Source organism: Thunnus albacares, chromosome 17 (genome assembly GCF_914725855.1).
Source record: "Thunnus albacares chromosome 17, fThuAlb1.1, whole genome shotgun sequence".
Classification (NCBI taxonomy): Eukaryota; Metazoa; Chordata; class Actinopteri; order Scombriformes; family Scombridae; genus Thunnus; species Thunnus albacares.
The window spans coordinates 30,378,232-30,389,617 of NC_058122.1; the positions used below are offsets into that span (position 1 = coordinate 30,378,232).

General features: G+C 41.5%; 1 protein-coding gene across 2 annotated transcripts; it reads left to right on the forward strand.

Annotated features, from left to right (window-relative positions):
* The first annotated feature begins 956 nt into the window (after window positions 1–956).
* syngr1a (synaptogyrin 1a) lies at window positions 957–11,386 on the forward strand. 2 transcript variants are annotated; one of them, XM_044330177.1, is made up of 4 exons: window positions 957–1,716; window positions 4,754–4,991; window positions 5,077–5,222; window positions 7,264–7,688. In XM_044330177.1, the coding sequence occupies exons 1-4, from the start codon at window positions 1,615–1,617 to the stop codon at window positions 7,351–7,353; spliced, it is 576 nt and encodes a 191-aa protein (XP_044186112.1). In that variant the 5' UTR covers window positions 957–1,614; the 3' UTR covers window positions 7,354–7,688. The 2 variants fall into 2 exon arrangements, with proteins under 2 accessions (XP_044186112.1, XP_044186111.1); XM_044330176.1 differs by lacking the exon at window positions 7,264–7,688 and adding an exon at window positions 11,154–11,386 and having other exon boundaries at window positions 958–1,716.

Here is an 11,386-nt window from a genome sequence, read left to right on the forward strand (position 1 = left end):
TTTAAATTATTTTTTAAAGAAATAAAAAGAATAAGGAGTCAACAGCATTCTCCAAAAGTTTTTATATTTCTGGACTAAAACACCTTTATTGATTAATTTAGCTTTTAAATAAACAGCTGAGTCTCATTTAATTTGATGTGAGTTTAAATAAATAAAGAAGATAAATAAAATAAATAAGAACAGAAATGAGTCTTTAGTTTGGAGCTGCAGAGAGTTTTCAGACAAACAGATGGAGCTCACACTGATCCTATTAACACACACACACACACACACACACACACACACACACACACACACACACACACACACACACAGAGTCAGTGCTGACCATTATGTGAATCTTGCGTTTCCATGGAAACCACCATAAAAACAAGGAATTGTCTTCTTTCCTTCAGTGTTTAGATACAAACAGAGTTTAGCTGCTCATGTTCAGCCTGGCAGACAAACGCAGGGCTTAAAAACACAGTCTGAACTGGGAGGCTCCACCCACCAGTTTTATCATATAACAGCTCTGAAAAAACTATGATTTCATTACTTTATTTCATGTTTAATCTGTTTTCATCGTATTTATCTTTATTTTCTTTGGTGTTCTGCAAATCAAATCACAAGTCCAGTTTAACTTTTATCTTCAGTTCTTCCTAAAAACATTTTGATTTATCAGGTTTTAGAGTTTGTAATATTTCTTCATGTCAGGCGATGTGCTCGTGTTTCCATCTCGTTAAATGTTTGATGACAGCAGAGACGACGATGGAAATCAGTCTTTATCGTGCTGTTCCAGACTGGGATGTTACATTTTATAGATACGTCTCTCTTCAGTGTTTGTGTAATGTAAGACGATCTCAGCTGATCGTTTCACCAGAAACATCTGAAAAAAACTTTAATAAAAAGCAAAAACTCAGTGTGTCAGATACAAAAATTTCAAGTAAAAACTAAACATGTATAATGATCCTGTGATGAAATAAAAGTCACCCCTCATTTTGCTGCTGTGACACTTTAATTTCTATGTGTGGATCAATAAAGGTGATCAGATCATAAACTCAGTTACAACAAAAGAAAAAAACTTCATCCTGAGTCCAGACTCTCAGGCAGTGGACAGACCCGCCTCCCTCACTGCAGGCGTGTGATTGGTGGAGCAGCCTGTCAGACTCAGCTGAGGGCAGAAAAAACCCATAAGCAGGTCAGGAGGATGAGGAGGATTAGAGCAGAGATTACAGAGCAGCTAATAACAGCAGAGAAGAAGAGAAAACCAGCACGAGGTGGACTCTACTGGTCTGTACTGGACTCTACTGGTCTGTGCTGGACTCTACTGGTCTGTGCTGGACTCTACTGGTCTGTGCTGGACTCTACTGGTCTGTAGTGGACTCAACTGGTCTAAATTGGACTCTACTGGTCTCTACTGGACTATACTGGACTCTACTGGTCTGTAGTGGTCTGTACTGGGTTCTACTGGTCTAAACTGGATTCTACTGGTCTGTACTAGACTCTACTGGACTCTACTGGTCTGTACTGGTTTGTATTGCTCTGTACTGGGCTCTACTGGTCTGTATTGGACTGAACTGGGAGGAGGTTGAACAGTGTCTGGACTGAGTGGACCCGGCACAGGAGGAGGTCTGGATGGATGGATTCCAGGCATACGGGGCGGGAAAGACGGGCGGAGCTTTCGACCCGCTGACCTTCATCAGACAACCACAGACTGTGGTGAGGATCCTCTGCTGGGTGAGTGAGGAGGAGGATGATGATGTTGATGTTGACGATGATGATAATGATGATGACGATGATAATGATGATGATGATGACTATGGTGATGATGATGATGATAATGACAATGATGATGACGACGATGGTGATGATGATGATGATAATGACGATGATGATGGTGATGATGGCGATGATGATGATAATAATGATGATGATGATGAGGATGATAATGACAGCGTGATTGATGATGATGATGAGGAGGAGGAGGCAGATGAAGATGCTCTCATCTAAAATGATGATTATATCCAGATTCTTCCATTATAGATCTGAGTTCAGAGTGAAACGTGTCCTGATCAGCTGACTATCAATAAGATGCACATTGTTACTATGACAACAGTCTCATTTAGTTGTATAATGTACAAGTTTAGGAGACTCTTCAAAGAACCAACAAAGCCAGACTCGTCACATTGTCAACATTTGAATCTAAAAAAGTCAATTCTCCACGTAGGAAGGTAATCAATGTTTCCACACTTTGATCACTGATAAATGTTCAGATGTTACGCTGAACATGGTATCACACTCAGATATTTTACTGAACATGGTCACACTCAGATATCATGGTGAACATGGTCACACTCAGATATCATAGTGAAAATGGTCACACTCAGATATCATAGTGAACATGGTCACACTCACATATCATAGTGAACATGGTCACACATATCATAGTGAACATGGTCACACTCAGATATTTTACTGAACATGGTCACACTCAGATATCATAGTGAACATGGTCACACATATTATAGTGAACATGGTCACATTCAGATATCATAGCGAACATGGTCACACATATTATAGTGAACATGGTCACACATATTATAGTGAACATGGTCACACTCACATATCATAGTGAACATGGTCACACTCAGATATCATAGTGAACATGGTCACACTCAGATATCATAGTGAACATGGTCACACTCACATATCATAGTGAACATGGTCACACTCACATATCATAGTGAACATGGTCACACTCAGATATTTTACTGAACATGGTCACACTCAGATATCATAGTGAACATGGTCACACATATTATAGTGAACATGGTCACATTCAGATATCATAGCGAACATGGTCACACATATTATAGTGAACATGGTCACACATATTATAGTGAACATGGTCACACTCACATATCATAGTGAACATGATCACATTCAGATAGTATAGTGAACATGGTCACACTCAGATATTTTACTGAACATGGTCACACTCAGATATCATAGTGAACATGGTCACACATATTATAGTGAACATGGTCACACATATTATAGTGAACATGGTCACACTCACATATCATAGTGAACATGGTCACACTCAGATATCATAGTGAACATGGTCACACTCAGATATTTTACTGAACATGGTCACACTCAGATATCATAGTGAACATGGTCACACTCAGATATCATAGTGAACATGGTCACACTCACATATCATAGTGAACATGGTCACACTCAGATATTTTACTGAACATGGTCACACTCAGATATCATAGTGAACATGGTCACACTCAGATATTTTACTGAACATGGTCACACTCAGATATCATAGTGAACATGGTCACACTCACATATCATAGTGAACATGGTCACACTCACATATCATAGTGAACATGGTCACACTCAGATATTTTACTGAACATGGTCACACTCAGATATCATAGTGAACATGGTCACACATATTATAGTGAACATGGTCACATTCAGATAGTATAGTGAACATGGTCACACACACACAGATATTATAGTGAACATGGTCACACAGATATCATAGTGAACATGGTCACATTCAGATATTTTACTGAACATGGTCACACTCAGATATCATAGTGAACATGGTCACACTCAGATATTATAGTGAACATGGTCACACTCAGATATTATAGTGAACATGATCACACACAGATATTATAGTGAACATGGTCACACATATTATAGTGAACATGGTCACATTCAGATATTATAGTGAACATGGTCACACTCAGATACTGTGGTGAACATGGTCACACAGATATTATAGTGAACACGGTCACACTCAGATATTATAGTGAACATGGTCACATTCAGATATTATAGTGAACATGGTCACACTCAGATACTGTAGTGAACATGGTCACATGGTTTGTGTGAATGTGTGTGTGTGTGTGTGTGTGTGTGCGTGTATGTGTGTGTGTGTTTTTGTGTATGTGTTTGCGAGTGTGTGTGTGTTTGTGTGTGTGTGTTTTTGTGTATGTGTTTGCGAGTGTGTGTGTGTGTTTTTGTGTATGTGTTTGCGAGTGTGTGTGTGTGTTTTTGTGTATGTGTGTGCGAGTGTGTGTGTGTGTGTGTTCTTGGGCTGGGTCATGAGACTGGTGTTAACATTCCTGCGGCTGAACACGAGGCCGCTCACACTGACACACTGTTCAACCTGCAGCTGCTCTGTAGGACGATTTTATCATCAACATGAACAAAGTCATTGATTACTGATGATATTAAATATTCAATAACTTCATCCCGCTGTGTGATCACATATCAGCTGAGGCCACACAAGCTTCTTTGTGTTTGTGTCCAGATGGTAATCAATCAAGTTTTTATTGATTTCCTGAAACATCAGTTTCTGCTCGTTTACATTAGTTGCTTTGTTTTTATCTCAGTTTTATGAGTGTTTCTACTGACAGAAATACATCTTTTATCATCTGTTATCACCTGCAGTTCAATCTGTATCAGAATCAATCATGTTCATTGCCCGCAGGTTCACACAGATGAGGATCTGCATCTGTGTTGTGGTGCAAGATGATCAAGATATATGTCAGAGAAAATACAAGAACAACTCAAGTCAAGAAATCATGAATCTAACATAAATCTGTTAGAGTCAAACACATGAATAGTTTATACTTTATTCTTGCAGGAGAAAAGAAATAACATCAGCTGTTAGCATTTAGCCTGTGCTATGGAGAATGAATAGGTGTGTTAGCTTTGAGCTAGCTGTGTCTCTGTGTGTCCTCAGCTGTTCTCCATTGTGGTTCTTGGCTGCGTGGCTAATGAGGGTTACCTGAACCGTCCTGATGAGGTCGAGGAATTCTGCATCTTCAACCGCAACCAGAACGCCTGCAGCTATGCCGTCGCCATGGGAACACTGTGTTTCCTTTGTAGCACCGGCTTCCTGGCGCTGGACATTTACTTCCCTCAGATCAGCGGCGTGAAGGACAGGAAGAAGGCCGTGATGGCGGACATCGCGGTGTCAGGTGAGACTCCGCCTCCAGTGAGTGTGTCCCTGTGACACCTGATGTCTCTGTTCCCGCCTCACCATGTGACCTCTGACCCCCACAGCCTTCTGGTCCCTGCTGTGGTTTGTGGGTTTCTGCTTTCTGGCCAATCAATGGCAGGTTTCTAAAGAAGAAGACAACCCTCTTCAGGAAGGAGTCACTGCTGCCAGGGCCGCCATTGTGTTCTCCTTCTTCTCTGTGTTCACCTGGGTACGTACCTGAACATCACCTGAACACCTGACACAATGTTATTATAATGTTACAATTTAATTTACCTGAAGCTCTTATCCAAAGTGTCTGCAAGGATCTTGTCAGGAGAGAACAATGTAAGTGCCATAAAGCTAAGTTCAGGTCTGACAGGACGTAGGTGCTATCAGTGCACAGAGACAACACATAGAAGCAGAATTTATTATTTTTTTTCAGTCCACCAGGTGTGAAGATATTTGCGAAAGACCTGGGTCATATGCTTTTTCTTAAAGATTGAGAGGGAGTCTGCAGATTGAACAGAGTTTGGTAACTCATTCCACCACCGGGGAACTACAGCTAGCTGGTGACTCAGGGCCCTGTTGTGGTACCAGGCACCTTTCATTGGCAGAGCGTAGTGGGCGGGAGGGAGTGTAGACCTGAATGAGGGAGTTCAGGTAGGCGGGAGCCGTTTCAGTTGCTGTTCTGTAAGCGAGTGTCAGTTTTGAATTTTATGCAGGCAGCAACTGGGAGCCAGTGGAGGGAGATGAACAACAGGGTGACGTGTTGTTTTGGGCTGGTTGAAGACCAGACGTGCCGCCATGTTCTGGATCATCTGCAGAGGTTTGAATGTACATGCAGGGAGGCCAGTAAGGAGTTGCAGCAGTCAATGCGTGATATAAGGAGAGCCTGAACCAGGAGTCGTGCTTCATGCTCAGACAGGAAGGGTCTGATCTTCCTGATGTCGTACAGGACAAACCAACATGACCAAGCGACTCAGGCCAAGTTACAGGCAGACTTTGTGGGCATGAGTTGGGTTGATTCGAGCTGGATGCTGATGTTTTGTTGTATAGAGGGACTGGCTGGGATGACAAGGAGCTCGGTCTTAGAGAGGTTGAGCTGAAGCTGGCGTTCTTTCATCCATGCTGAGATATCAACAAGGCATGACGAGATCTGTGCCGAGACTGTGTGGTCTTCCGGCGGAAACGACAGGAAGAGCTGTGTGTTGTCAGCATATCAGTAATATGAGAAACCATGGGAGCAGATGATTGATGAAGTGAGGTGGTGTATATTCAGAAAAGAAGGGGACCAAACACTGACCCTTGAGGAGGACCGTTGGACACTTCTCCCCTCCAAGATACTCTAAAACAGTGATTCCCAAACTGTGTGTAAGCATGGTTAATCAGTGAATTTTAGTTTATGAAAAAAATGCCCCCTCGCAATTTTTAACAACTCCCTCAGTCACTTCATCCTGGGACTGAGTAGTAGTCAGGGGTGGACTTACATAGATGAGGTGGCTCATTCATTGTTACTTTTTTGGTGTGAGAAGTGGTACTTGGGAAATTTGGTTAGGCACATAATGATACATGGTCTGAAAAGTTTAGGAACCTCTGCTCTAAAACATCTCCCTGAGAGGTAGGACATGAACCAGCGGAGGCCAGATCCTGATATACCAAGCTCAGTGAGTGTGGAGAGGAGGATTTGGTGGTTGACTGTATCAAAGGCAGCTGACAGATCCAGCAGCAGTAGAGCTGAGGACTGACCAGCAGCTCTAGCTGAACGCAGTGAGGCCATAACCGGCAGGAGTGCAGTCTCAGTAGAGCGACTGATTCAGGTCGTACAGGTTGTTCTCAGAAAGGAGTTCAGAGATTTGGTTAAAGATTGTGGAAAACTTCTTTGTAAGTGAAGAGTTGATGTGTGGGGGGGAAATGGTCTTTAGAAGGTCGGATGGTATTGGGTTCAGTGGGCAGGCAGTGGGACGAGAGTCCAGCAGAAGTTTGGAGACCTCCTCCTCGGTCAGAGGGGAGAATGAGGACAGTGTGGCCCTGTTAGATGGCAGCTGCAGACTGAGTTGGTCAGAGAACTGGTTACTGATGGCAGAGACCTTACCAACACCTGAACACCTGCTCTCTCTGCAGGGAGGTCTCACTCACAGAGTCACAGGACTGTGTGTGTGTGTGTGTGTGTGTGCAGGAGGCTTTACTCTGTCACAGTCACATGACTGTTTGTGTTTGTGTTTGTGTTTGTGTTTGTGTTTGTGTGTGTGTGTTTGTGTGTGTGTGTGCAGGGAGGTCTCACTCTGCTGTCGTTGGAGCGTCTGAAGAGAGTCTCGTTTGAAGAGGAGTACAACAAACTGTTCAGCCCGCCGCTCGCCTGAAACACACACACACACATTAAACATCACCTCTCTCCTTCAGCCAATCAGAGACCACTGTTCCAGTGTTTCCTGTTTCCTCGTGGCCTCTGTCTGGACTCTGATTGGCCGCTCTAAGTGCCTCTCTTTTAAAGTGCCTTACTGTCACCATGGTGACAGCATCACAGCATTGTTTTCTTCCTCAGATTGCCACAGCAGATCTTTAAAGGTTCCCTCAAACTTAACTTCATGTGTTGTTGCTGTTACAGTGATGTCATGATGATGTCATGATGATGTAATAATAAATTGTTATTAATGAAGATGATCTTGTGATGAACTGTAGCACAAAGATTAAAGATATAAACAGCTGAAGTGGTTTATATGATGTGTTAACGGACACTCTGCTGCCCCCTGCTGCAGCTCTGATGTCACTGCAGGCAACATGACGTCACCATGTTGTCATCATGTAATAAACAGTGTGACTGCTGCAGTTGCAGTTTAAATGTCTTCTATAGCTATAATTGGACAATACAATCAGGGCTTCTGTCAGTTTGTGTCAGTTCAGTGACAAATTACAGAAAAACTATTTGGAATATAAAGAAACGAAAAGACAAACTTTATTCAGGCTCATCCAAATATTGAACATGTTCCAGATTTGCTGAAGATTATGTGCAGGATGTTAAAGAAGATGTGAAAATCTAATTGGCCTAACCTGATTGATACAATACTAATTAAGGGATACAGGAGAAAAAATCCCACTTCTACAACATACAATTTAAAAGAAGTACAGTTTAGAGCCAAAAATGTATGGAAAAAATTAGTTATGTCACTTTTTAATCAGTTAGTCCAAAGATGTGGTAACTAATGAAGAGAAATGGTCTGAAATGTCAAAAAACAAACCATGTTGGAAAAAGTGATGCATGCACACAAACAACCTACTATATGTTTAATACAGCACCAATCAAACGTGACAGTAAACAGCGGAAACACTTAAAGTATCATATTAATCATTAAATATCAAAATATAAACAGTTATAAATGGTTCAGAACTCAATAGCACATTATAGTGAATTAAAACCATTTATTAATTGTTTATATTGATTATTAATGACAAATAGGACACAAACTGACAAGAGTCCACACAAGATGATACATAAAACTAATGTGTTTGTTGAAACTAAAGTTGCCAGAGATGAACAATAAGATGTTCAGAACAAGGTGCAGGGCCAGGAGCAGAAGACGCAGGGTGGATGTCAGCAGCAGGATGTGGTCCAGGTCCAGGTCCACTGTCAGATGGTTGTCAGGGCAGCCTCCTAGACAGCGGGAGGGAGGCTGTCTAGGACACAGCACTTAACCATCTTTTCATTCATTGTGATCAAAGGCTTATTGTACGATAGCCTTACAATATTCATTAATATTCAACAAAATTAAAATCATGTTTTATTAACCGCTGACTGAAAATAAATTTATATTCCAAAGATGAAATATCACTTTTTAACCCTTTTTAGCTTGATGACAGCCTCTAACAGAGTGATATAGGTAAGCATATTTAACTTAAATTAAATATTTAAAGAGTCACTTTTTATGTATAACTAACAAAAATATAGAAAAACAGTCACATTTTCAGCTTTAACCTTATATATCATAGTTACTGCAAAACACACAAATAATGCTGTATTTCTTTATACGAGCAAGCAAACTCTACTGAGATGATAACTGCCTTGCATTGCACTAATATAGCAGTCTTGCTAGCCTAAACACACTAACATACAACTCTGCAAAACTACTAAAACACACACAACTGAACTAAACATTAAACATAAGAGCAAACAAAATCATGACAAACCTTGTGCCGTTATCCCCGAAGTGCTGAGTGACGGGCCGACATGTTGAAACTGTGAGAAGTTTTAAATATCTCGGCACAGTTCTTGACTTCCAGGTGAGCCTATCTGAAAATACAGAGAAATGCTCACAGTGACTTTATCTTCGCAGAAGACTCAGCAGCCTCAGTGTTAGTCAGCAAATTTTAGGACTAGTGTACAAAACTCGTACTTAAACTCGTGTTTAAACTTTTCATCTTCCAGCCTGGTGCGGTCATTTAAACTGTAGATCTAAGAATAAACTTTACAAGATTGTGTTAATGGCTGCAGAATAGCTGACAAACTCCAAAAGTCCTTGAAAGGAGAAGCCTGCATACCTGCCAACATTTAGATTTCAAAAACCAGGAGGCTTTTTTGGGGGGAGATTAACAGGAGTAATTACCAATCAGGAGCAGGACAAAGGGTTAAAAATAGGGAGACTCCCATGAAAATCAGGAGTACTGGCAGGTATGATCCTGGCAGAGACATTTTCTGACATTAGGTAGACACACTTATGTCAGGTGGACACACTTGACGAACTATGCAGTAGTTCATAGTAGCATGTGTCGAATACGTCCGGCAGTTTCTGCTGATGTCTTGTACTGAGGCTTTTATCATTTTCAGAGGATCACACTGGTGACAAATGAGGCCTTGATTCCAGCAAATGAACTTGACCTTTTAGATTTGATTTGTTGGTAAGTGGACCGTGAAACCTGAACCTATTGTGGGTGCATGAAGTACACCTTATAACACATGCACTGTGTACACCTTATAACACATGCACTGTGTACACCTTATAACACATGCACTGTGTACACCTTATAACACATGCATGGTGTACACCTTATAACACATGCATGGCGTACACCTTATAACACATGCATGGTGTACACCTTATAACACATGCATGGTGTACACCTTATAACACATGCATGGTGTACACCTTATAACACATGCACTGTGTACACCTTATAACACATGCATGGTGTACACCTTATAACACATGCATGGTGTACACCTGAAAAGGTTTCAAAAAGTCCCGTTTCACCATCACTACTATGCCCCAGCCTTAATATCTGAAATAATGGGACAAATAACAACCTATCTTTAAGAAAATACTGATAAGATGAATAAACATGAAAAACAACACATTGTCAGGGCTCAGGAGATCTGAATGCAGATATGACGAAAAACTCTTTAATTGTGGACGGTCACGGACAGGTAAACAGGGCTGAACAGAACTCGCAGAAGGAACAACACAAAACGATCCAACCAAGACTGAACAGAAAACCAGAACTTAAAGAAACTGAACTAACAAGGAGATGAGGTGCAGGTGGGGGGATGGGTGGAGAACTCAAGAGGGGAATAAACATACAGGGAGCTGATTGGCTGAGGACACACAGGGAGTGGGGCAGGGCTGACGAGGCTAACACAGGGCAGGTGTGGGGAAAACAGCAGGGCAGGACTAACGAGTCCAAATGCAGGGCAGGTGTAAAGGAGCACATGAACACACAAATGAAACAGAACAAAAACCCAGAAAACAAACTGAATGCCATCTACACTAACCCATCCAAAACCAACCACAAACACAAACCCAAGCACACAACCCAACAAACCAATGATGCAGTGATGAACCGAGGGACTAAACAAACGTGCAAAACCAGGAGACCATACAGAACACAACATAACACCAAAAAAACACCTTAAGTCCAGGCAAGATGTGACACACATTCTTGGAGTATGCTTTTGTTTGTTTTTCAGCATTTTTTAATCAGATGAAAATAAAAATAAAGTAAGCAGAGAAAGTCTTTCATGCATCTTTTTATACAAAGAGACGTCTCTTCTTACTTGTTATTTCCACATGTTGAATTTACCAGATCATTTCTCTAGTTTTCTTCAGTGTGAGTGTATGTCTGTGGTTCAGCTGTTAATAAAGTTGAGTTTAAATTGAATGTGTTTCTGCAGGCTTTGCAGTGTCTGCTGGCCATCCACAGGTTCAAACTTGGAGCGGATTCTGTTACCTTCAATCAGGACTACATCGACCCGACCCAGCAGGAAGCCCCACAGGAAGCCCTGCCCACGGAGGAGTGGATGGATGGGGCATAGATCCACATGGACACTGTAGTTTGTGACTGTGTTTGTGTTGTTAAAGGTTCAATAAATGACATTCAGCCTCACTGGATGTCAGCAAACAACTA

Excerpts from the sequence above, each read along its gene's own strand:
- syngr1a (XM_044330176.1), top strand. The coding sequence starts at position 1,615 with ATGGATGGATTCCAGGCATACGGGGCGGGAAAGACGGGCGGAGCTTTC. Across the intron at positions 4,992-5,076 it reads GGCGGACATCGCGGTGTCAG|CCTTCTGGTCCCTGCTGTGG; the intron begins GTGAGACTCCGC and ends TGACCCCCACAG. Across the intron at positions 5,223-11,153 it reads TCTTCTCTGTGTTCACCTGG|GCTTTGCAGTGTCTGCTGGC; the intron begins GTACGTACCTGA and ends GTGTTTCTGCAG.